This window comes from Nannospalax galili, unplaced genomic scaffold, assembly GCF_000622305.1.
Source record: "Nannospalax galili isolate Female #2095 unplaced genomic scaffold, S.galili_v1.0 scaffold476, whole genome shotgun sequence".
In the NCBI taxonomy this organism is placed as follows: Eukaryota; Metazoa; Chordata; class Mammalia; order Rodentia; family Spalacidae; genus Nannospalax; species Nannospalax galili.
The window spans coordinates 1174277-1200894 of record NW_008338274.1 but is presented as its reverse complement, the minus strand read 5'-3'; the positions used below and the strand labels follow the sequence as shown (position 1 = coordinate 1200894).

The 26618-nt window shown below is 41.0% G+C and overlaps 2 protein-coding genes and 1 non-coding gene across 10 annotated transcripts in view; 2 read left to right on the top strand and 1 right to left on the bottom strand.

Annotated features, from left to right (window-relative positions):
- The window catches only part of Plag1 (PLAG1 zinc finger), a 47368-nt gene extending 30945 nt beyond the window's left edge, over positions 1-16423 (bottom strand). For all 5 annotated transcript variants that reach the window (XM_017798135.2, XM_029563494.1, XM_017798136.2 and 2 more), the window contains exon 1: positions 16005-16423. The gene's annotated coding sequence lies outside the window, so the exon portion shown is untranslated. The remainder of the gene's footprint in view (positions 1-16004) is intronic.
- On the top strand, positions 16264-16382 carry LOC115070370. The gene has a single exon (XR_003849537.1). It is a non-coding gene; the product is annotated as a 5S ribosomal RNA (ribosomal RNA).
- Positions 16424-16585: 162 nt separating the features above from the next.
- Chchd7 (coiled-coil-helix-coiled-coil-helix domain containing 7) lies at positions 16586-22483 on the top strand. 4 transcript variants are annotated; one of them, XM_029563493.1, is made up of 6 exons: positions 16586-16706; positions 17015-17116; positions 17390-17479; positions 19868-19933; positions 21496-21594; positions 22345-22483. In XM_029563493.1, the coding sequence occupies exons 4-6, from the start codon at positions 19880-19882 to the stop codon at positions 22447-22449; spliced, it is 258 nt and encodes an 85-aa protein (XP_029419353.1). In that variant the 5' UTR covers positions 16586-16706; positions 17015-17116; positions 17390-17479; positions 19868-19879; the 3' UTR covers positions 22450-22483. The 4 variants fall into 4 exon arrangements, with proteins under 4 accessions (XP_029419353.1, XP_017653619.1, XP_008831294.1 ...); XM_017798130.2 differs by lacking the exon at positions 17390-17479 and having other exon boundaries at positions 16587-16706; XM_008833072.3 differs by lacking the exon at positions 17390-17479 and having other exon boundaries at positions 16592-16706; positions 16868-17116.
- The last annotated feature ends 4135 nt before the right edge of the window (positions 22484-26618 follow it).

Here is a 26618-nt window from a genome sequence, read left to right as displayed (position 1 = left end):
GGGGCAGAACACAGCTCCACAATCAGTGGGATAGGGAGAGATGACAGATCCTGAACAGTGAGTAGAGCTTCTACCAGCCAAGGAAGGCAGATGCAGAGTGCAAATGAGGTGGCCGAGGTGGCCAAGGAGCAGACTACTGTCAGCACATACCTGATGGACTCCATTTTCTCTGTGAGCTTGGCAAAGCTGCCTAATGACTACTAGTGTTTCTAGTTCTATCCGAGAATTATTATCACCATTATTATTTTTAGGTAGTACTTCATAAAAATAGGACTGTTCAGAAAACAAAAACTTTTAAAAATATTTTTTATTTATTATTTTTATTTTATGTGTATGTGTGCATGTATGTAATTGAACCCATGTCATGCAATGCTTGAGGTCAGAAGGCATTGGATTCCCTGGAACTGGAGTAATGGACGACTGTTAGCCAGCATGTCGGTGCTGGGAACAGAACCTGGGTCCTCTGCAAAAGCAGCCAGTGCTCTTAACTACTGAGCCATCTCTCCAGTCCCAGAAAATAAAAATCTGTAATACATCAATGGACCAGGTACCATGCTGAAAATTATTTCAAGCATTATCTCATTTAAAGTTAATTAAATTTTTTGTTTCACTTTTTTCCTGTCAACCTCAAATACAATACTCACTTTAGGACCCTCCCAGATGTTAACTGCCATTCTTGGGCCAGCGAGAAGGAATATGTTGAGGACAGGTGGCCAGAGAGGCTGGAGTAGGATGCCAAGATCCAATGAAGGCTGTAAGTGGGAGACAAACTCAGGATGGCGCTGAGTCCATATCAACAACTGTAGACAGTGCTGAAGTTCGTCCTGCTTGAACCTAGCCCAGCCTGACTCTGAGGGGGTGCCCTGAAGTTCGGAGGGTGTGGTTTCTTGCCAACAATGGATGAGAGACAATAGGAACCAGGTAGGGGCCAGAACCAGGAGCTGTGGGTTGGTGACATGGAAGGCCCAACACCAGCACTGAGATGAGCAAGCATAGCAAAACTCTGGCGTAAGTGAGGGATGACATCAAGATAAATAGATTCAGAAGACAACCTGGTATGCCTCCTTGTAAGGCAGTGAGGTGTGTGCTCGGTGGTGTCCTTCAAGCACCATGGCAGGACTCTACAGGATAGATGTACCACCGAGTTGGCCCAGAGGAATGCTGTCTGGGGAGAGATGGGGAAAAAAAGGAGGACTTGATGGAGCCAATGTCACGGTGTTTCTGGATGTGCGGGCACATGCCTGTAATCTCAGAACTCAGGAAGCTGAGGCAGGAGGATTGCCATGAGTCCAAGGTCAGCCTGGGTTAAGTAGTAAGATCTTGTTTCAATAAACAAACCAAAAAAGATTTTTTAAAAAGTCTAGTGGAGCATTAACCAAAGGTAAACTGTCTTCTCTCACAATCAGGATGTTCACACACACATTAAATTCTGAGGAAGAATCTTCTACATCAATGAAACCCATACTGCATACTTTTTTGCCATTTACTCAGATGTGGTATGACCTTCTGCCTGGAGATGTGACTTGCTAAGGGCAGGCTGCAATCCAAGCTGCCTCCAGTGGCCCAACCTCCACTTAGAGCTGTCCTCTGGGCAAACTCAGCACCCCCAGGGTTGGAAGAGCATCATAGGCACCTCCTAGCCCTGAGTAAGCACCACCTCCTATAAATACCAAAGGCACGGGCCAGCTGTGTGTACATCTCTTTCTCCTCCTCTGAGGGGGTGTGTGCGTCTACCCAGGGGTCTCCTCTCAGTGCCTGCTGTTTACTGTTTTCCACTTGGCCCATTTTTCCTCTTCTGTAGAGGAAATATACATTCCTCCCTGCCGTCTGTCTGCATTTCTGTGGGTGCCTCCCTCCTCCCCTAGGATTTGCATATGCATGTGCATCTTCCTCTATCAATGCCTGCATCGCCCCTCCATACAGATGCTTGTGTGTACACATGTTGGGTCCTTTCTGGACGACTCCACTGCTGTTGTCTCACTTTCCTACTTTGGGGTATACATAGTCCTCTCCCCTCTATCTCATATTCTTCCGTTCTCTGAGTCTGTATGCAGGCCCCCACACCCTAGTGTGTCCTCGGTCTCTTTCCTCCCACTCTGAAGGGTGGATCTTGCCTACCTCCGAATCCTCAGTGTCTAGGCTCTTCTGGGCTAAGTGTGCTTCTCTTTCCCTACCCTAGTGACCCTGATATGTCTCCCTGCCTCAGATGGGAGCTTGTCTCCCCATACATCTTGCTGCAATTCTGTTCTGCTTATCTTGGAGTCTGCTCACCTGTCTCCCCTACTCTCTTTACCTCTGTCACTCTTCCCCTTTGACTGTCAGCATGTCTCCCCCTGCACATCACCTTAGGAAGGAAAAGGGGACAGAGAGTTATTTTTGCATTGCCCTTCTCTCTCTGGGTGTGAGCTGGGTGTGCATCCTCATGTTTCTCCTTTCTCTCATCTGAAATAAAATATAAACATAACTCACAGATCTGTACAGACTGTCTCTGCAGGTGTGTGTGCTTCCTGTCCACACCTTGTTTGCACTATATGCTTCTCTTGGAGACTGTGGTTTTCCCAGGCTCCATGTGTGAGTCCTCTCCCCTCATGTGTTTGTCTTTATCTTTCTTTGGGACACTTACACTTGTTTCCGCAGCTCCTATGGCAAGGCTCGTTGTGGCTGAGGATAGGCTTCCTGCCTGGTGGTGGTCAGAGGCCTATCTAACCTGTGTTGGGCAAGGCTCAAAAATGAAAGTGAGGGTGAGTAGGGAGCAGCAGAGACAAGACAAGCTCCCTAACCTCACAACCTTGCTGTCCTGGGCTTCACAATCACTAGAGGTCTGGCTGCCTCCAAAGGGCCAGAGTCGGGACTCTCCCTGATTTCTTCAAGGCTCAAAGCTCTCCTGGGCAGATAACTATTATCACACAGCTCCTAACTGCCCCACCAGGCTTGTTTAGCCTCTCTTTACCACAACTTATCTTATAGGTTGCATCTGACATTTCTCACATGCCTACTTCTCAAAGAGAGAAAGAAGGGAGGAGAAAGCTGGGAGTGCATGGTTGTTGTAGTGTCAGCTCAGTGGGAAAACTGGATTGATACACAGGACGGGAGAGTGCGCCTGATAGGTGAGGAGGAGGTGGCTTTGTCTGAGGCGGTATCACTACAGCTCAGAGTAGGCCAGTACTTAGAGGAAGGGGCTCACTCCTTCCAGGGAGCTGTGCATTTCAAGGGGTATGCCCAGAAACACTGCCTTTAAGGTACCCTTGCCCTCTAGCTACAAGAGGAAGACCACAAGATGAGTCTGAGGACAGAGGTCACAGTCCATTTGCAAAGGCAATCTACATACGGCTCAGGAGTTCCACTTACCTCTGGGCTGGCAATCTCCAAAGACAGCACAAGGCATTCAGCAAGGTGGCTCTCTGGCAGGTCCCCTACCTTGTTCCTTTTGTCTCCAGCATATGAAGTCCCCCTATGTAAAAGTGGGACCAATGTCTAGAAGCGTCCCTCCAGGTCTTTCCTGACTTGTTCCCCATTGTTCAGGCTGCCACACAGTTTTCCTTGTCTTCCGTGCTGCTGGTGGGTCCTTGCTCGTCCAGACCCCCAGCACTCTCCACTGCTGTGTTCCTCCTCAATGCCTTCCTATCACTTGTCACAGTCTGAGGGAACCCTGCTTATATTATATCCGTGTGCTCTGCTCAATGAAGGCAGGATCTGGTTCAGTACCTGACTTATGGTAGGCACCATGCAGAGAGCAGGATACATAGCACACAGGAGGAAAGGTACTTAGAGGGCAAGATGTTGGCTTATACAGAAAAAAAAGGCATGGAAGCCCATGAGAGAGGTAGAGATGGTGGCTTCATTAATTCAAAGCTGCAGGTCAAAGGTACTATGGGGGCGGGGCTGGTGCTCAGGATCAATTGCACAAGAAGTAGATGAAGAGGTCTTGCAAATCCTGAGATGCCAATGTGCTGGTAAGCAAACAGATAGAAGGGTGGTTGCCATCAGAGGAGCATGCAAAGGAAGTGAAGAGGACGGCAAAGGCAGGACACCAAGAGGCTAGACTGTGCAAAGCTGCGCTTCTGCAAACCAACCCTGGTGATCATGGAAAAGATGGCACTGGATTTGGCTCCTGGGGGAGGGGAGGCTATTTTCTTTCAGGGTAGGATCAATGTGGTGGGGCTGGATGGCTAGATGGGTAGACGAAAGAAACAGACTGCACACACAAAACACAAACTGTTCTCTCACGTAGTTTGGCACTGTCGAGGAAAAAGATACTTGGGGGAAGAGAAGAATGAGGGCGAAGGTTGGGGTTTTGTTTTTTGATGGGAGATTTGAGTATGATTTATAGGCAAAGAGGAAGAATGGGAAGTTTCAGTAAGGTAGGCCTGGCCTAGGCTAAGCCTGAGTCACTGGTTGTCTCCAGCAGCCCACCACATGTCCATATGCACAACCATGGGGCACAGCCACCATGGCTAGACATACTCTCCACAGGACTTCAAAGGACGGCTGGGCATCACTACAGAGGAATCCAGAAGCAAAGAAGCACCAGGTGAGGAACTGTGCAGAAGGTCCAGTCTGCTTTGAGAAGTAGGCAGGACATCTGGTGACAGGGAGGGGCAAGAGGGTGTTAGCGGAAGGTTAAGGGCTGAGAATCACAGGGATGAGCCAACGGTTGAGAAGGGAGACAGAGGTAAAAGAGTGGCATCATATTACCAAAGACCCAGCTTGAATCTCAGTGAGTCCCTCTCCCAACCCAACAGGGTAAGAATCCCTAACTTGGTACCTAACATGGTTTTCACCCGATACACCGTGGTCCTTGTCTCCCTGCCTAGCTTCTGACATCTTTCTGCTCGCTGCCAATCCCAACACTTGGCTGCAGGACAGAACACTGTGCTGAGCATCCCTTGCTCTACGGCTGCTCCTCTGAGAGCCTAACCTGCTTCTCCTTCCTCTGGGTCCACTCTATGCTCCTACAATAGAAACATCAAAACTATGACTGAAGTTTCAAGTGAACGACAGGGTGGTTTTGTGACCGGGGTCCTATGTCCTAGGGCCACTACATAACAACACGACTGATGTCTGTACTCTAAGTTTTAGGAGGGTTGAGAGTCAAATGTTCATTGAAAGTCAATGTCTAGAACTTGCCGGTGAGCATGGAGCCAGTGGATGAAGACCTGAGCCCTCCACGCAGCACAGGACCCCACATCAAAGGGGGAATGTGTTCACATTTCTGTAACTCTGGTTTTACATCCTCCTGTTCACTCTATTCTGGATTAAAAGGCTCCTTCAGTTCCTCACCCACACTCCCCTGCTCAAACAGCTTGAAGATCTCTACAGTGCATGGAAAAAACTCTGAGGCCGTCTGTCAGGCCTTGGCCTCCACAGCCTCAGCCCTGCACTGTTCCCTTACACACCCCACTCCAGTCTGGTATCGGTGCTCTGGACAAGAGGACCATTTCTGCTTCTTACTCCTGTTGAAACCATTTCTTTCACCTAAATGTCATTCATTCCCTCTTCTTTCCACCTATTCCTAGCTCATGCCTTTTCCAAAGCTGATCTAAGTTTTCCTTCTCCTTCCCTTGAATACCTATAGACTTAAGACTTGATGTCTATTTTTGTCGGATATTGTAAAATAAACTGCTTTGAATTCTCTTTTGTATTTTTACCTACCATCTAAAAGGCATTTCTCAAAAGGAAAAAAGGAGCGAATATAGATACCCTAAAGAGTGGCATGGGGTACTTGCCCTACTTTTGGGTCCCACTTAGCACAAGAATAAAGTTATTGCCATCATTGTGCTAAGCAACAACAAAAGAGCATTCTGTCTACCTATAGAACACATTGATATCTGATAATGGCTGCAACTGAGCAAAGGCAACAAAACTGAATTCTGTATTTGGTTTTTAAAAAATACTTTAGTTATTATTTTTATTTTATGTGTATGAGTGTATTGCCTGAATACATGTTAGTGCATCCATGTTGTGCAATGTCCACGAAGGTAAGAGGGTGTCAGAATCTCCTGGAGTTATGGATGGTTGTTAGCCACCACGTGGATGCTAGAAACTGAACGCCGGTCCTCCTCAAGGGCAGTCAGTGCTCTTAATCACGGAGCCATCTCTCCAGCCCCTATGAATTTGCTTTTTAAATCACTGTAAAAGCTTGTGATTTTAGATAACTTTTATGTTGCTTTATTAAAATAAAATTAGGAGATCCAGTCTTAAGGTTTTTAAAAAGAATTAAAGAATGAGATGAAGCACAGAATTTTTGTAAAAAACTTTCTTTCAAAGTGATAATACTTTGATACTGATTCAAAATTTAATCACATTTCATGTCAATTATTAAAAAATATTAAAGAAGTATTTATGTGAGATGAGAGAAATCCCTAATACCCAAAACCTATGGGAGAAATTATACGAATAACAAAAAGAAAATCTTGAACCTGGTCTTTTACAGTCAAAGGACAGTACCGTGCACTGTACTGGATTCTCTCAGTTTTCCTGGGTGGGAGGCATTTTGGTCTTAAAAGCCCAACATCTAAAATTAACCAGCTTGAGCCATACTTTCCACTGCTACCATATGGAATTACATCGTTTATTGAACCAAAATCATTCACAAATTCTGAAAGAAATGCTGATCATTCAGAAATCGGGTAGCTTGGCTATAAATTTGTTTTAAAGCAAAATTTAATAAAACTATGTCTAAGATATTTACCGTAAAGCAAAGTTTAGGTCTGTATCTTTAAAAATCTCCTTTAACTTAGAAAGCTTATATGCTTTCCACCAATTCCTTATAACCTAGTAAGTATTCACTTGAGTTAGTCATTGCAAACTTTATGCTGAAAATTTTGATTTTTGCAACAAATTTACTACCTTAAATATGTTAACCTTGGTATTGACATAACTTAGGCTTATACCAACAAATTAATTTATAGTTACCTTCTATAGTCTGTCCCTCCTGAGACCTAGCCCTCTTTGAATAGCCACTACGCCTGTACTTCCCCTCTCAGTGAAATGAGATGCTGCAGGTAAAAACAAACAATGCTGTGAGCTAACCAAGTACTTTACGGCGGAAGCACAGCATTAGTACTCAAAATATGCTGGTGATATAATTTAAAAATCATGCTGTTAGTGATTTAGAGAATTTAACCAATCAAGTTAAGTTTCCTTTTCTTTTAAGCAGAAAGTCTTTTCTTGTGATCATTTTTGGTTTTGCTTTAACCGGGAAGGGCTTTTAATTAAAACTTGGCTAAAATAATAGTAAAAAAGATCTTGTGACATCTCTTGTCTTTAAAAGTACTTGTTTTCTTATTTGACCAATTTCAAGCTATGTTTAAAGAACTAGCTCAATTCTACTGTTTTAGTGTAATGACTGATCAGACAGACAAGAACATTTACTTTAAAGTTTTTCAAATTTCATTTCTGGCAGCTGAACACTATACTTCTGAACTGCATGACTCTGTAGAACCTGCATGGAGAGCAGCATCACATACAGAGGCAGAGCCTGCCACAGAGCCTCAGCCTCCTCTCCTCTCAGCACGCACCCTCCTGTCCGGGAGTGGTCCAGCAATGTTAGCACTCCATAAAGCAGAGAACACGTGCGAGCGCAGCGGCACTGCCATACACAGGGTGGCAGCACTGAGGCCAGGGCAGAGCAGAGCCAAGCAGCACACTTGGAGGCCAGTGAGGCAACCAGTGTGCCTGAAACCTGACTAGAAGAAAGTTCTCAGACACGGGCATTTGGGTTTTAATGAACAAGCTCTTTTTAATTCTGGCAGAGGTATCCTGCATTGTACAAAAGCTGAATGGCATCGGTTATACTCTCCTAAGGTGCTTTCTCTTCCTATTCTTGCAGTAACCAATAAAGAGTGAACCTGGAATAATTTCATTCAAGTATGACACTAGGGCCAACGTGCAAGAAGACCACCTGTGTCTGCAGAGTGCATTTTAAAAGATAACCCAAGCTATGTTAAAAGGGCTTCAAGATAGGACTTTCTTTTAAGAATATCATGATATCGAGATCAGGAATACTCTTAAAAAATAAAAGTGGGTACAAAGAGTTTTAATAAAACTGAATTAAGACCTGATATCCACAGAGGACTTCTGAAGAGAGCATTTATAAGAGTACTTTAGAAAACATGAAAATGTCATTGTTAACGGTAAATGTGTAATGACAAAACATTTCAAACATAACTGACATTCAATCGAGCACTAAGCTGCTCTTCACCACTTTTCTTTGAAAAATAACTAAAACAGGCAAAGACACTAAGATCTTTCTGTATTTCAGACACTTAAAATATTTTATTAACTATCAAAGGACAGATGCTAAGGACCTTTTGCAGACAACCAAACTTTTTACATTTTCTTTGTTTACAAACTTCTGACCTTAAAAACAGATTGAGAAACAAAAACAACCCTTTGATTAAAGTTCCATACATTTCAACAGTAAAATCGATTTATTCAGATAACGATTTAAAACCTCATTTTTATCTAATTAAATTTGATCAGTTCCATTTCAATTTAGGTTAGCAATTATGGCAGTACACCTTCACATAGTATATTTTAAAATATGACATCATGACACATTCTTTTTGAGGAATATCTTACACCTTTTTCTTAGAAGCAAACTGAAGCAAATCACATTCCAGGCTGACTCTGACACATGCACTTCCCACAGCAGAACTGAGTGGGTTATGTGTGTGGTGTTAGCTCTGAGGATACTCAAGCTTTACTGATTAGGAGAAACAAAGCATAAAATGTTACTAACTCCTACAGGTATGTCCTGTACTCACTGCATTCTTTGAGGCATTTAAAACTCTTTCAAGTAAGAAGCAGGAGAAGGACTGCTTCCACCCCGCTCAGAATAACCCATTAAATCATGTGTCTAATTCTATCATGATGCTGGAATCAAATGCATTTGAATAACAATTTTCAAATAAAATATGATTAGAAGAGAAACGTAACTGACATTGAAATTTTCCTCAATGAAATCACCTCAGACAATAATAAATTACGAAAACACTAGAAAAGCATTTTCCTCCATTTACTTAAACAATTTCAAAGGTACAAGGAAAGCAAATTCATGTCTGAGAATTAGCTTATAATCAGATATACTGGTCATATTAGTAATTATGTTTAAGTTTGTGATAGGTCTGACCCAAATAGGTAAAGTGACAATACTTCTATAAATTGAAAAAATTTATGACAAATTTCATTTCAAAGTAATGGAGAAAATTTCTCTTCTTTACACTGGGATACTCAAGGAAATTGTATTTAGGAAATGCAAAAGGCAATTTAAGATTGGGAATGTGCTCCCACACAGAATGCTATTTCACTTCACTGCTTTAAGATGAGAAGATAGAACCTACTTATCTTCTGAATATGATGAAAACTAATTTGGGCTCTATGTAATTATAGCATTAAGACAATACAGGAAAATAAAATCAGTTTACTGAGAAAATGTAGCAGAAATTTATTCAACTGGTGATATTTTGAACCTGCATAGTTAAACTACCTTAAGCTTCCAGCTGCAATTTCACAGCCTCTCTTCATCAAGATCAGCTGGTGCACTCCAAGGAAATAATAGTGACTGTAACACATTCCAATTTGGCTTTTTAGCCAAAAGATTTATAATCCTCATTTTCAAATTGATTTTGAAATATCTCCAAAAAAGTATCATAAAGGTTGTAATGTCTAGTGATCAGGCATTATTTTTTCAAATTTAGATGGCAGCTTTTTTATTGTAACGTTTATTCTGAGAAGTGATATTCACATATTCAGAAACTAAAAGATAGGAAAACAAAAATAACTTACATGTAATGTGCAACACCGATATTGGTATGAGACAATTTAAATATTAAATAACTGAAAAGTCTAAAACGGGGCTCTCACTCTCAGAAAGAAAGGTAGATTTCAAGACTCTGAAACACCCTTATCATCCACAAACTGTGGAGGATTCTGACACTTTAAAGAAAAGAAATCCCTTGCCCTCTCAAAATATTTTAATGGGCTAAAGACAAGCTCTCCTCCAGGACGTCACAAGAACAGGTTTAAATTCTCCTTCAGAAAATCAATTGCTAATTAGTAAATAAGAAAGAAAAATTCCTTTTATCAGCAGCATACACCTAAAAACATTCTGGAAATTAAGAACTTTATTGGTGAAATGTTCTTATCTTTATCTTACGAAAGCTTTTTACATGTATTAAGTCTGTAAAAAATTATTCAAATTGCCCTAAAAAAAATTCACAGAGCAACTGTTCTTAAAATAAGGATTTAAAATTTATGTTACTAACCTAAAAGGAAGTTTTAAGCTTTCTGACAAACAACAAATTTTCAATGGTTCCTAAGGTTCTCAGAATACTTCACATAAGTGTATAATCTTTAAAATCTTTTTCAAAACCAGCAGAAAATGACTTGTTTTTTTTTCTTTTTGTTAAAAAATTCAGAATAATTACTACAAATCATTCTCAAAATTTAGTTTAATCCAAATCTAAAAAGATAAGGAGGAAAGACTTTGGAGAGCTAATTTTAAAGGGTGATTACAAATCCAGCCATTTATACCAAAAATATTCTTTGACAGATTTCCCCAAATTGCCACTCTCATTTTTTAAAAGAAAACTTGTAATTTTTGCTTTATAGTTGGTTATTCTTTATTCAAAAAAGCTGAATTTTAAATTTACCATAAATGCCACTTTATTCTGAGATTTAGTTCTCCAGTTCCTTGCCATTATTTGTGAACATGTGAATTCACACTGATGTTGTTGTACACTGTCAATGTTTCAAAGTCTTATTTTTAAAAGGCACCCAAACCATGTTTTGTTCTCTAATATCTTCATATTTCTAGGTTTTCTATGGCTCTAAATTAGGGAAAGATGCCTTTAAAAAATAAGGCAAGGAAATACTTTAAGCAAATTGCTTTTCCTGTTAAGCTAGGATATAACTGCAAAAGTTCATTCTAGAATTCTACCTGTGCACATATATTTCCTAGGGAGTCATCTCAAATTCCTAACACATACTGTGGTCAGCTCTAACACCAGGATCCTGTTTACCAGACACCCAGGACTTTTAAATACTAACCATTAAAACACTATCACACTACTTCACTTTTAAAAATGAAGTATCATTTGCTTTATAAAGTTTTTGAATTTTGAAACATTTTAAAAAAGTAAAACCTTCAGAACAACAAACACCAATACATACACAAAATGCAGAAAACAGAACACTCAAATGCCTTTGGCAGGTCCACACCACCATATCAACCACCCTGGAAAGAGGAGGCAGAGGCAGGTGTATAAACTAGGGAGAGTGCAAACCTTGGGGAGGTAGGCCAATCAATTTAAAAGTAAAAATCAAATTATGCCTCTGTCATCATTTCTACTAGGGTTTTATACAGATTTCATTTTAAATGTTACTAACTGTACACAAATCTTTCATAAAATTTTATAACCAAAATATTTTCTTTTACTTCCTCAAATTAAATCTGGGGAAATTAAGTTTGCAAATGAGATATATCAGTTGCCCTGATGTAAAGGAAAAGCAGTAAAACAAAGGATTTCAGATTGGGGAGTTTCGAAAAATTTAAGCAATGAAATGAGCATAAAAAAGCAACAGTTAATTACCTCTAGAGTACCTTCATGTTAGAATGGAAAAGACTCCCTATGTATGACTTCTGAAATCATAGTTAACTTTAGAGTTCATCAATCCGGTGTACTCTGCCCTCATATTTAATTTATTTGTAGATACACTTTGAAGGCTACCTAAACACTTACTAATTGGTTAAATATGCTGCCTACATTAATTCTTGTTAAAATTAAAGAAATGAAGGCCCACCTTTGTTTCCCAGCTATGACTGATATGTTTTCAAGTATTCAGTGTTTCAGAAAAATGCTGATCAGGTTCTTAGAACATTTTAAAAAATGGCTCAAAGGACAATTTACACCCCTTTCACCTTAAACATATTCACTCTCCAATTTTGCTTGACAGACTTTTCTCCTTCGGACACTCTCCCCTCATTATGTGTAACAGGTTAATTATTTATATATGTTAAATTTCCAAAGATCAAAATTATAAACAAATAATATTAAAGCATTCCTAGAAGGATGAACATTTTGATTACACAGCTCTAGAAAAGTCACTACTGAAACAAACTTCAAAGATAGCCATGGGCTTTAGTTGTCTGTTTTTTCAAATCTCAGTTAAGATAGGAACATTGCATTTAATTTAGAAAACAATCCTTGGGTAAATATCCAGAATACCATATCAAAATGTATGCAAAAATGAGAATTCTGACAAAAATGAAGGGAAAATTCCTATATTCGATTGATATTAAAACATAAACAGTATCCTCAAGTTTTAAACTGCATTGATAAAGGCAAATTCAATGCTTTATTTAGCTATAAAATATGTTTATTGAAATAGTTTGGTTTAATAAATAGACAGATATGGAATTTTATCAGCATGAGACCACACTTATTAAGTCATCTTCCACAGCTGAAAAAAAATCACTATAGAATCTTAAACAGCAAAATTAGGCATCTAAGTTTGAAATAAAAATCTTAATCTGTGAGGTTTCTCTAATTTTAAGTGAAATAAGAATTTTGAGCATATTTGATACCTTAGATTATTTCTGTAAATTAGTTTAATTTAAAATATTTCCAGACAGAAGATGTTCAAAAGGTAGTATTCCCAAGGCACCAAAAAACCTTAATACAGCCAATTCAAATGACCTATTGCGGCATGCTCCATCTAAACAAGACTCTCTAAGGAATTACAGATTTTCTATTTGTTCATTCTAAGTACATTTTCTAATTTGAAAAAGTAGTTGGCTGTGTAAAACCGAAACATGAAGTATATCTCGCTGTATGTGAGAGAGAAAAAATTTCTAATACCAGCACTTCTCTTTGGGTTGATAATACAGTAATATCTTTAAGTATCCAAACAACTTGAGTAACTCAATGACCAAATAAAACTAAAAGCAATACTTGTCCTCACTTTTGACATTGAATTTATTGACATTAGTATTTGGTTTGTCAAAGTGGCAACTATTCAATATCTAAAAGACTCACTTATTTTAAGCACAAAGCATAATTCTGAGTATTTGCAGTCAAAATGACCATCTTGAGGCTAAAAAACAATGAAAATGCAAAATAAACCTCAGAGGTTTTTATAAGTATTGACAGAATTCTGAAACCTTTGGGCAGAAGGTTATGGGGAGGGGCTCACTTCTTCATTGACAGCTTAATCTCTTTCCAATTCATTTTGATTTAACAGTGATCCATGGCATTGCTTTTTTAAGACTTCTTAGAAAGCTGTAATTGTTTCTAAAATGAGAAACCATAAGATAACATCCTCACACTATACTGATAGGATGTTTTTTGGAGGTATTTACAGAAAGGTACTGGAAAGAGTTCAGTTAGGAACACAAACTAGTATAGAATGGACTTTAAAACAGTAACTTTTATACAGCATGACAAGAGAGAACTCCCTGTATAAGAAGCCTAAAAATTCAGCTCTAACTTTAATCCACTTCTATAAAGTAGAAAAACAAAGCAAAATAAGAAATCTCAAAACCTCCACATGTCTGTGGAAACTGAATATAAGTAATTTCCATTCTAGATGAGTCAATCTCAAATAGAGGACCACTAACAATTTATACATTTTACATTTTGAAAATATTGTGGACATCTAAGACATAAGCAGTGACAGCAGTTAATGATTAGTAAACATTTCCTGTTAAACAGAAATAAATTCAGCTTAAAAGATGCAAACTGATAGGTCTCATGATTTTAAAGTATTTTCATTTCCAAAGTACAAAGTTACAACATATGTATAGGATGGACTTTAATGGATGTCTATGTAAACGTTTCCATAGTCTTCATGTGTGTGCTCCAGCCTCCCCAGAAATGTCTACTGCTTACAGTGTTAAAGAATCTTCACCACTCTGCCCGTAATTTTCATTCAGAAGTCCTCAGTGTACCTGAAGCCAAACTGAATAGCAGGTATTTCACAAAATGGCTGTAAAATCCCATTATGGGCATGCATGGCTCTTTGATCTCACTGCACAAAATTCATAACTGTTCAATCATGCTATACCATCACACCACACACCTTAAACTATTTCCATTTTTCCACAATTCCTTCCAAAATCAGCTTCCAGAGCAAAGCAATGTAACATGAAAAGTTTCTGGGAGGGCTTGTTATATAAAAGAACAGCCTGGATGAAAACTAAAGCCATACACATATCCATCTTCTACTGAGCTAGTTTATCCCTCCTCTCCCTCCTTTGCTCCTAAACGTGGGTGCACTTGAGTAATGGAAAGAGAAGGCTCTTGCATCACCACACACTCCCAGCACTTTTGCCTTTGGTCCTTTGACAGTGAGTCTGTGTAGGTGATGAAAACCCTAAGAAAAGAGAAGCTGTCCCTTTAAAATGCCCTGCTCTGTCCCATATCCCACGTGGAACCAACATCAGCAGCACTTTCCCACTAACATCCATGTGATGCAAGAGGCACCATCCTTTTCTATACATAAAACCAGAAAACTTCAGTTCAACATTCCTTAGTGAGGGCGAACAGGTGAAGCAAACGTGTCAGGAAGGGAGAAAGCAAACAACTCCCCACCCCTCCCCAGAAGGTACTCCAGCCTTACCCTCCAGTCTCTCTCCAGTCTCTCTCCCCCTCCTCTGGAAAGCCCAGTAAAGGAGAGGAGGCAGCCACTAACAAAACCTGAGGCAGAAATGCGACGAAAATGCAATCTGAAGCGGGAAAGGTTTATTCTTCCAATCACACATATTAACTCTATTAAGAAAATGGCATCACTTTTTTTCCACCAAAAAAAAAAAAAAAAAGAGCAAACCCCGCAAAGATCATTAAAAGGGAGCTATAAAATAGCAAATATCGTGTTTATCTTATCTCAGATCAGTCCACACTACCAATAAGTTTAGCAGTTTCAGCACTACCACCTCCCCCTCCCTCCCCCTGCTTCTCTTGCATCGGATTTTCACGTTTTCTCATTGTCGGTGGAGTTATAAAAGGCTTTTGCCCTTCGAAAGTTTTAAAAAATAAATAAATATTAACTCCTTGGTCCCTGCAAAGTTAAAATGGACTTCAGGGGAAAGGCGGTTCACACTTTTACCTTCAGCGAGAAAGGGGGGAGCATCCCGGATTTTTAGGGATTTTTTGCGATTTTTTAACAATTTTTATTTGGTTATATGCCTGAGTTCTCCCTCCATTTTGGTTGTTTATGATACTGACAACAAGCTGTCCCTGCTCGGTGCCGATCTCCTGCTTTCATTTAGCACCCCCTCCCCCTACGCCCCCGCCGCCACCCGGCGGGGCTCCCGGCGCCCCGCAGACCCCGCACCCCGACCCGGCTCGCCCACCTGGGCAGAGGGTAAAAACAAATGCATTTCTCCAGAAAAGAAAAATCTCTTCGGAAAAGGGGGCAAAGTTACCCCAAGTCGCTCCCAGTGCCCCCCAAATATTGCCGACCGCGGGTCTCCGCCAGGCCCTTTGGGAAGCGACCTTCCCCCGGGACGTTTTGGTGGAAAATGCGGAGAGTTTCCTCTCAAAACCGAATTTATATTAATTTTTCCCTTATTTTTCGGGTCTCTAATGTCTTCCGCTCTCGCTGCTGCCGCTGCCGCTGTCACAATATTCACAGCACCAGAGAGGAGGAGGAGGAGGAGGAGGAGGAGGAGGAGGAAAACTTTTCAAACTTTCCAGACCCTGAATAAAAGGGTTTTTTTTTTTCCCACCGACCTCACCTTCGGGTCCCCAGCCGCGTAGCCCCCTGCCCTGTCGGCAGCGACCTCGGGAGTCCTCGCAGCCCCGCCGGGCGATTTTATTTGATTTTTTATTATTATTTTTCTCTCTGGGGTCCTGAGCAGGGGCTGGGAGTAGCACAAACTTTTCCTCCTCCTGCCGCCGCCGCTGCTCCTCTGCCCCCTCGGCGAGTCCCATAATTTAAATAACCCTGATATTCCTCCCGCTAAACGCCTCCCCGCTGCCCCGGACCCCCGGAGAACTCACCGCGGGGCTTTAACATCCTCTCTCCGGCCCGTCCGCCGCCTTTACACCGCCCGCGGAATTTCTAATAATTTTTTTCTCATATTTCGGGCTGGACGCGGCGGGCCTGGAAATTGTTTCCTTACGCCTCTTTCCAGCAGCCATTGTAGTGTATGCGCTGCCCCTGCAGCCCAACTTGCAGCTGCCGCCGCCGCCGCCGCCGCCGCCGCCGACGTCGCGCCCGCCCTGCATGCTCTTGGGGCCGCTAGGAGCGGGGCCAGGCGTCTACGGCCATACCACCCTGAACGCGCCCGATCTCGTCTGATCTCGGAAGCTAAGCAGGGTCGGGCCTGGTTAGTACTTGGATGGGAGACCGCCTGGGAATACCGGGTGCTGTAGGCTTTTGCGCCTCGCACCCGATCTCTCCCTTTTGCACCCTGCCTGGTCAGGGGCGGGGAGGGGGCGGGGCCGCGCACGATGTCCCGCCTACTCTGCCCGCCTCGGCCCTCCTCCCACCGGCCGGGGGCGGGGCGAGCTGAGCCCGCCCCCGACGCGCAGAGCCCCGCGTGCTTGTCAATCTGGCAGCGGCGCACGCCGATTGGGCGGACGGCCACCGGGGAGCGGGGGCAGCATGTTGGGATGTGCGCTACTTAAGGTCTTGCTGCATGAGCCATTGACGTGTTTGGAGCTGGATACGGCCCGGGCGCGGGCGGAGTGGTGGCCGAGGTGAGTGGTCCTTGGCCCCTCCCTCCCTCGGCGGAGGCATGGGGGGAGCGGGAGGAGTGGACGCACCTGGCGACCGCGGGGACCCTCGTGTGCGGCGCCGAGCTGCCGGCGCGGGGCCTGGCCGCAGCTTCAGGCCCTTCCTGTCGCTCCTCTTCCTTTAGTTCCTAGCTGCCCGGGAAGGGAAAGGTGACCCCGGCGCGGGCTTGGTACATTTCTCCAGCCCGAGGGGCGCCGCCGCCTGTCCTGCCCTCCCACCTCCCCTCCCCTCTCCTCGGGCTTCTGAGTTCTGCTGGCCCCTGGTCCTTTAGTCGCAGGGCGAAGCTAGGTGTGTTCACCTGTGCCCGCCACCCACCATTGACATCCCGGAAGGAGACGCTGCCTCGGCTTCGCATCCTTCCCGGTTCCCTCTGGTAAGTACCTTGGACCTCTTGCCCCTGGCCCCCTGCACCCAGCAGTGGGTCTCCTGCGTGGTGTAGATCTACTTCCCGGCTGTTTAACACTCATAGATTAGGCTCTAGGCTGCCAGGGGCATGGACGTGTTCTGTAAGGTCCCTTCCCCCTTTCCTATCAAAGCTACTTGGAGAGTGGGAACGGGAGCTGGATGACAGATCAGGAACTACTTTGTAAGGACTTTGCCCTTTAGAAGATTTTAGAGTTATTCTTCAGATGTGCTGTTTTTGCAGCCCTCCCTCAAATCTTTGGTTGTCTTTCTGGATATCCTCTTGCAAGTAGTAGAGCCGTGTAACAGTTGTTCACTCTGGCAGCTTCAAAAGGTGAGTAGATAAGGCCTCTTTAGCAGAGCACTCGATCTTGCCCTTCAGCCCCGCTACTCGATGTAAATTGACATTTCCTCTTCCTGTACAGTCAACACAGGAATTCATGCAAAGAAGGTGACATTCGGAAACTCAGAGTGACATGTATTTAGAATTCAGAATAAAAAGAAATTAGATGTCAATAAACTGAAGCCGCAAACTTGATTCCGGTATTGCCTAGGCATTTTTAAAGAATGTCTGACTCGGATAATGAAAGAGTAGAATGCCTTCATAGGGATTATGAAGAATTCATAACTCGAATTCTGTCTGTGTATGGTTATTGTTGAGACTTTTCTATCTACTGTGCATGAACAACCAAGCAGAATTCTGTGAAGACCTAGCAGGGTAGATACAAAAGAGAAGGTTTGTAGATGTTCTTAGTCTGGGCTATTTCTCTTAGGAAGAGGCAAATCTGTAAAAGAAATGTGTTCTGGAGAGGAAGAGGCTTCCAGCTACAGTTGGATAGTGTTTGGAGTTAACTTTCTGGCAAGATGCTTCTATTGACCTGGACTTTTCATGTCTGTTCAATGGAGGTCATGAAATAAAATGATTATTTTGTGATTACTAAAAGTTAAAAGAATGCAGACTAACCAAACTTTTCTTCCCCCTGCAAAAGTTGGGCTCCTTTAGCCTAGGCATCCTGATCTTTGCCACAGTAGAACTGGGCTAGGTGACCATTGATTGAGAACACTTTAACCTACCAGGAGTTTATGGGCTTTGATTTTTCCTGAATATACATTATTTCCTGTACATATTTCTTTGACGTTTTGGTTGTTAGCTTTAGCTTTTAATGGCAGCGCCATCTCTCTAGCCCGTTGTAACGTATTTCTTGTAGAATTATCTTGGGCAAGGAAAGTTGGAAACATTTCATACAAAACTTCTGACTGGGTTATAATGGCCCACTTGGGGTTTGTTGTTGTTGTTGTTGTTGTTGTTTTAAAGTCAGTGGAGTCCTGTAAATTATACCATGCTATTTTTCTGGCTTCTACTTGATCTTTAGGTAGAAAAATGTTAAACTAGAACAGAATTTGGGAGTGTAAACCAGATCAAATCCTTAAGCTTACTGCAGAAAATTTTAAGATTGTGAGTGGGTGGCTCATCAATACATTAGCAGTGTATTGAAACAAAAACATCAAAATCACTTTGAAATAATTGTTATGTGACTAACTTTTTTTTTCTCCTTTAGTCTTTTTATGATGTTTCTTTGAAGAGCGTAGTCATGCTAGTTTTACTGGAACTTGATTTTGGAAAGCAGTTGTCCTAGAGTATGACTGATACACTTTGTGAATATATGATTTGACTTGGAATAACCAATTGACTCCTAGGGAACTGTGATCATCTTTGATTGGTAAAGACTTGAAATAAAACTGTATTTTTAAGACTTGAGTTGGAAAAGTTTTGAACCACAGTGGCATTCCCTGACTTTCTAAAACCCAGGGAAGTACCAATAGGAAATGAAATACATGGTGTTACTGGAATTAAAATTTTGATTGGTTTTTAAATTATGTTTTTTTTAGAATTATCTAAGCAGGTAACTTGGTGTCTTGGCTATTCTGTTGTTGGCTACAGAGTAGATACTCTGGTGCTGTAGTTTGATCAATATTTTCTCTGTTTACTGTATCAAATTATTACTTTTTTGAATGATAATCAGTGTATAAAAAGTATTCTTAGGGAACTGCAGAGATGACTCAGCAGTTAAGAGCACTGGCTGCTCTTGCAGAGGACCTTTGTTTGATTCCCGGCATTGAGATGACAGCTAACAACCATCTGTAACTCCAGTTCAGGGGAATCCGATGCCCTCTTCTGACCTCCATTGGCATTGCATGACATGGGTTCACTTACAGGCATGCAGGCAATACACTCATACACATAAAATAAAAATAAATATTTTGAAAAGGTATTATTAGATTTTGTTAGCTTATTTAGTTACTTAAACTGAGAAATAAGAGTAAACTAGCCAGGTGTACACACCTGTAATCCTAGTACTTGGGAGATGGAGGCAGGGGAATCGGGAGTTTGAGCCAGCCTGGACTATGTTGAACCTTTTCTCAAACAACAACTAAAAAAAAAAGAGTAAGCTGAGGTGTAGTTGGACTGTCTACCTGGATGTTATAATTAAATTTCAGTAGATGCATTTTAGTATGGCTTTTGTGTTGAGGCCCATAGCAATTCAAACAAGAGAGACATCTACATCTTTTTTCTCAAAGTAGAAGATACATGCAAAGTTCCTTAGTAGATGATCGTTGTGCCAGAATTAAATTTTTAAGTACTTGTGGGATAATGACATTTATTTATTTAATTTTAATTGAGTCATTTCCTTCTAATGTGTTTTCCTTTGTCTACCTGCAGTAAGAAGACAGGATGCCCTTGTCAACAAGACGACTGAGAGATCCCGACATAAATCCTTGCTTGTCGGTAGGGTGGTTTGCTTTTCATTTTCCTGAGTGTTAACTTGGGAAAACCAGTCTTCTAATTTTGTGGACATCTTTTTTCTGCAGTTAATAAATAAAGTGGTGTTCTGTGAAAAAATGTTCCTGGCCAGTATATTTTATTTCACTAGAGCATTTCAAAATGATCATATGTAATGAACAGATTCTTTTTATCGGTTTTGCTTAATTATGAAATAAGTGTTTGGTTGTCACTGTAGATAGAACATGACAGGCTTATGTAATACTGAGGAAGATCTTTAGTACAAACATGGGAAGATGTAACAACTTTAAAAATTAGAATTTTTCATTGTAGTGATTATTTCATCATGTCTTTGAGACAACCTGGATGAAAGTCATGGGTTGATGGTAGAATTAGCTTGTTTTGAGCTTAGTGGTTTTCACAGAGATATCTTATAAACAACATTGTGTTGTAATAATAAGCTTTTATTTACATTAATTTGATACAGTTTGCAATATTGTATTGTGATTTTGCTACTTTTTTTTTATCTTTTTGAGACAGGGTCTCCCTGTACCCCCAGCTGGCCTGGAACTCTCAGAGATCCACCTGCCTCTGCCTCCCAAGTGCTGGGATTAAAGGCATGTACCACCATGCCTGGCTTTTGCTGCTCGTGAATAATACAATATAAAGGTCATTATATTGCTGCTGTGAGGAATTATGCTCCCTGATCCTGTATGAATTTTTTTTAAATGTATATTCATTATACAGTATACATTTATGGTTCTGTATAGTAAGATTTCAACAGCATAAAGCTTGTTTAGATCTTGTTTAGATAAAACCTGTTTCTTAGATTTGTAAAACAAATCCCCTGCCTGTTTCAGGCTTTCTTTCAGAGAACTTCTCAAAATCATAGGCTTCACTTTGAAACTTGTTAACCAATCTACTTCCAGTTCAGACAGCTTAAATTGAATTCCCACTGCTACCTATTTTATTTTAAACTCACCATCCTGTGTTGCTCACTTTCTTTTTGAAGTCATACTAATGATAACTATTAAAATTGCTTATGAAACCGTATACTTGCATAACAGAGTAAATGATAGCCAAAAATACGTTGAGATGAATGGTGTTAATTTAGGGTGCCTTGATGTAGATCACTTGTTCATAATTTACTTGGAATCTCAAAACCAGCATTAAGATCAAACGTCAAGTCAAAAAGAATTCTAAAATGCCAGGAGAGCTGTGTTGAAAGTTGAGACTGGCTTCTCCCTCTTGCTGTACAGCACTGGTTCTGAGCATTTTATACCTTGCTTCCATTTCTGGAAGCAAATGATCACAGTCAGTGTTTGTCTCACTTCTGTGATCAGGTATTTAGAAAACCTGGGCCCAGACTGGAAAGAAAGTCTGTTTAAGCAGAATGATTTCTGGAATAGTTAGCTATACTGTTCAGTTTTTATAAGTCTGCCCATTATAGTTAATAAAAATGAGCTGTTTCATGTCCACTTTGAGGGGAAGTGCTTCAGAAGTCTTTATGCTTTAGTCTTTTGGATCACGTTCTGCATTTTAAATGATGGCTCTCTTGCATGTTTAAGGAATCCGATGCTTCTTCCAGATGTATGGATGAAAATAATTACAACCGGGAACGGTGTTCCAGTCATTTCTTAAAGTACAAAAACTGCAGGAGATTCTGGGTAAGCCTAGATTGTGGAGATGCTTGTTAAAACTGAGTTCTTAGGCTTGACCCTAAAGTTGAGTTTTAGTCAATAGCCCACAGTTCTATCCCAGTGATGGCCATAGGGAGATTTAGCTTGAGACCTTATCCGTTCCCTGGTATTTCAGATTGCAAGCTCTTGGTTCACTCAGCTCTATGGTATAAGAACACAGTTAATGTAATGTAGTTAGTCTTCCTAGGGAAGTATCAGCAGCCATAAAAATCATACTCTTGTTATAAATTTGGTTCTCCTGAAGATGAACAGAAAGTACAATTTACCCAGCTAACATGCATCTCATCAAGCTTCCACTTCTGTCTTCTTTCCCACGGCCATTCATGGTTGTTAAAGTGGCTCCATTTTTCTCAATACAGTGATGGATGATTTCTGTTTCTCTAAGTACTGGATCCAGCTATGTCCTTCCCTTTTCTAATGGACTAGTAGTTTCATTTAACAATTATGCGTAGCTTTTGTTGGTAGAGACTCTTGTGTGCATGCTTACATGTAATACCCCCTGTCCCAACTCCTCTTAACATTATCTCTGTGGCAATAATCACTTCAGTGTAAATGTTAATAGTTTCAAACATTTATATAGTATTCCAGAAACAGATTTTGGATTTTTAAAATTTGAGTTTCAGAAATTTTCTTTTTGAGGAAGTAATAGAAAATTACTGGCAAATCATTAGTATTTAATACTTGCTGATTTTTGGTTTCTTTTATGCCTATATATAGAATTCTATCATGATCCAAAGAAGACAGAATGGAGTTCAGCCATCTATGCCTACAGCAGCAGAAAGAGATGAAATTTTGGGAGCAATGGGAAAGATGCCCTATTGAGTGTTTGCATTAAAATTGTTTCTGTAACTTGAAACTGATGGATGCTCTTTACAAATGATTGTTGTAATCTTTTAAGACTTAATTGGTTTCATCCAAGACAGAACTTAAGTTCTACAAGGAAAGACAATTCAGTTAGCCTTAAATCTGTAAGGTTTGGGGTCAGGACTGTGACAAGGATATGTCTCTGCCATGCTATTTTCCTGGAAGTAAGGGACTGTTGGAAGAGCTCTAGGAATTGAGAGCTACTGGGTCTCAGAAGAAACTTAAGATGTGAACAAACACAGACAAAGATAGTGTTTCCCAGGGAAGGAAGTGATGCAAGTAACGCCATGTGAAAGAAATGAGGACTGTGGTTGAGTGTTGGAATAATGTTCTTGTTTTTAAATGGGTGATGTGTGGTGGGCCTCCGACCCAAGGCTCATTCCTGAAATCCCTGTCCTTGCTTCACCCATGTATCTTTAAAGTTAGTACATTTACTAGGAGAGTAACGGGCAGAGGACGACTACTAAATAAATGGCATACAAAACAACTGTTATTTTCTTTATGGAAAGGTTTGGTTACAGGATTCTGTGTGACTAAAGTCCATACATTGTGGTTCATCTAAAGCCATAGAGCCAGTTTTTTTTTTTTTTTTAATGTGTATGAGTATATTGCCTACTTAAGTGTGTGTACCCGTGTCCTGCAATGCCTGCAGAAGTCCGAAGAGGGCGTAGGATCCCCTGGAACTGGAGTTACAGAAGGTTGTTAGCTGCCATGTGGGTGCTGGAAATGGAACCTGGGTCCTCTGCAAGAGCAGCAGGTACTCTTAACCGTTGAGCCATCTCTCCAGCCTCCATAGTGTCAGCACTGGAACCATAGTAATAGGCAAAAAGAATGGATTCTCCTAGATGTAGGCTCTCTACTTGTAGGATGAGATGCCCAGGAAGGATATCAGGGCTTATTAATAAAGGAACTCTTCTTATACCCACTACCCCTTAATATTGAATTTGTTCTTTAATAACAGTTACGGTATTCTAGAAAGTCAAAGCAAATTGTTGTGTTCTTTCTATCACCTTGTCCTGAATCAGGTGTTTTTTGCCTATTATCAGCTCTCTAAGTCTAAACCCAACTCACAAGTTCTTAATGATAGATCTTTGATTTGAGACAAGTTTTTTGCTGTGTAGTCCATCCTGGCATGAAACTTGGTGGTCCTTCTGTGTCATTCTACTGAACGCTGGGATTTCATGTGTCACCATATCTAGCTTGGCCTTGACTGTTAAATGTGATTCTAATTGAAATAAAAATGAATTGAAAAAAAAATGTGTGTTGATTGCTGTAAAAATTATACATTAAAGTTGGACTTTAGAAGAACTACATATTTGTGTGAGCATTTCAGTACATTAAAAAAAAGATAAAAAAAGTTTTATTACATATATGTTTATCTGTGACTGGAAGAGAGCATCACATCCCCTGGAGCTGGATTCACAACTGCCTCACATAGGTCCTGGGAACTAAACTTGGGTCCTCCTCAAGAGCGGTACATGCTCTGAGTACGTGCACTGTGCCATCTCTCTAGCCCAAATTTCAGTACATTTAAGCATATTAGGTGGTTTAAAATGTTAATGTCACCTCTTTACATAACTAGTATAAACATTCATTCTGTAGATACTTGTCTTAACCCTTTAAATTTTTTCATTTGCAGATTTTTACCACCTCAGCTTTATTAGTAAATACTAGATACAGACATAGTTGTCTGTATTTTACCAATGCCCTACTTGTCTGAGCATTTCTCCCTGGATACATACCTAGGAGTTGAATTGCTGGTCATGTGACTATTTAACCTTTTAAGGATCTGACAGACTTTGAAGATGGCTGTGAGAGTTCCAGTTTCTCCATATCCTCAACACCTTTGACCCTAATGGTAGCCATCCTGAGGGATGTGACTGCTTCTTAGCCTCTTTTGCTGTGCTTTTTTTCCCTGATGGTAAATGTTTCTGGAGCATCTTTTCTTGTATACATTAGCTATCTGTGTATCTTTGAAATAAAAATGTCTATTCAGATCCTTCCCCACAAAAAGCTTTATTTTCATTTGGCCCAAGGCTTGGGAGGGGCTCCAGTATGGTTCCAAAACAACCTGATGTCTGGAGCATGAGATTCAGGTGGAAGTTCTTGGTGTAGAGGAGCCCCTGGGAGGCTCATACAAGGACTCTGGGGCTTGCAGTTGTGCTTGAGGGTGAGTTGCTGGAAGAGACACCTATTCAACACACCCTAGAGGTCCACTAGCCCCCAAATTTGGTCAAGTGGTCACCCATTTCAAAGATCTTCATCTCATCCAGAAAATGGTCCATCAGAAATCATAGGTGGAGGACTGTGTTACAGGCAGGACCCAGTATGTGAGGATCCAAAAGACCTTGGTTCAGGTTCTTAGGGTTCTCCAGAGCCTTAATAGTTTTCATGGCCTCCAGGGTTCTACCCACTTAGCGTGTCATCTTGAGAAGGCTGCTGCTCATCCTGGGAGAGCACATGTGCATCTGTGGTTTTCCACCATTTTTGAAAAATAATATGTATGAGTGTTTTGCCTGCATATATGTAAGTGCACCACATGTGTGCAATGCCCTATAGAGGCCAGAAGAGGGTGTTGGATCCCCTGGAACTGGAATTATGGACCATTGTTAGCTGCCATGTAAGTGCTGGGAATCAAACTTGGGTCCTCTGGAAGAACAGCAACTATTCTTAACCTTTGAGCCATTTCTCTAGCCCCTGTATCTTTTTTTTTTTTTTTTTTTTTTTTTTTTTTTTTTTTTTAGACTACGTCTCAGGTTAGTCTCAAACTCACAGTGTAGCTGAGGATGATCTTGAACTCCTGATTCTTCTGCCTCTACCTCACAAATGTTGAAATTACAGGTGTGTGCCACAACGATGACAGCTGGTATCGCATCTTCTTGAAAGCTTGGTGCTCTGGCATTTCTCAGCTTTCAAAAATGATCCACATCCTGTGGAGCCACATTGTCCAGTTATGGCTGAAATAGTAGCCCAGAAAGGTAGTTGTAGGAGGCCTACAGGGCATATTGTCAGCCTCCACCTTGGTGAACAATTTTGGCAATCTAGGGGGTCATGGCTCATTAGAAATATGGCACTAACTGCAAAACAGACCAAAGCAAGACAAAAACAAACCAGTATTGGATGGTCCTGAAAGCCAGAGCCAGAGAGGAGATGGGTCCTAGAGGTTGCGACTCAAGAGACTGGAAGGTAATTGGAAGTTAGAATAGGAAGTCCTAAGGGATGTTCTACACAAACACTGTCAAAGCAAGACAGATCTGCAGGACCACTGAACACTCCATAGTAAGAGTTCTTTGCATATACTAGATATAATATGATAGCAGATAATATGGTTTGCAAAACTTCTGTGGGTTGATTTTTCACTTTATGGTGTCCAGATTTTCTTTAAAGGTGTGTGTGTGTGTGTGTGTGTGTGTGTGTGTGTGTGTGTGTGTGTGTGTTTGTGTGTGTGTGAGCACAGGTGCCTGCTAAGGCCAGAAGAGAGTGTCAGAGCCCCTGGAGCTGGAGTAGCAGCTCACTGTGAGACCTGGGTGCTGGAAACTGAACTCAGTGTAGTAAGCACTCTTAAACACTAGGCCATGCATTTAACCTCTCACATCCCTTCATTCTCCTCTCCCTGCCTTCTTCATGTCATTTACTATCTCCACAATTATCCTGAATAATTTTTAACTCCATAGCACATTCTCCATTAGTTTGGTCATTTTCAGTTTTATGGTCATTGGTGATATAGTGGGCTTTCATTGATTAAGTATATTTTTATATTTTTATATCTTCCAAATTTGCTGGTGTTGCTGTTTTAGTAGAGTTTTTTTTTTTTTTCCTTTTTGAATGGTACTAAGAACTGATCTGGGAAGGGATTGATCTACAAAATAATAAGAACCCCAAATAAAATCGGAATATCAAACTAACAGATGTACAAATTGCAACACAGAAACTCAAAAAATGTGAAAAGGCAGGGCAATTTGGCTTCTTCAAAAGAATGTGACTTCTCAAATGAATTAGAAGAAACTGAAATACAAAAAAAAAAATGACAGATGAAGAGCTTAGTAGTAAAGATGATCAGTGACCTCAAGGAGAAACAAAGAAGCAGACAAATTCAATGGAGTGCTGGAGAGGAAAGTCAACAACAC

Excerpts from the sequence above, each read along its gene's own strand:
- Chchd7 (XM_029563493.1), top strand. The coding sequence starts at position 19,880 with ATGCCCTTGTCAACAAGACGACTGAGAGATCCCGACATAAATCCTTGC. Across the intron at positions 19,934-21,495 it reads ACATAAATCCTTGCTTGTCG|GAATCCGATGCTTCTTCCAG; the intron begins GTAGGGTGGTTT and ends TGCATGTTTAAG. Across the intron at positions 21,595-22,344 it reads AAAACTGCAGGAGATTCTGG|AATTCTATCATGATCCAAAG; the intron begins GTAAGCCTAGAT and ends GCCTATATATAG.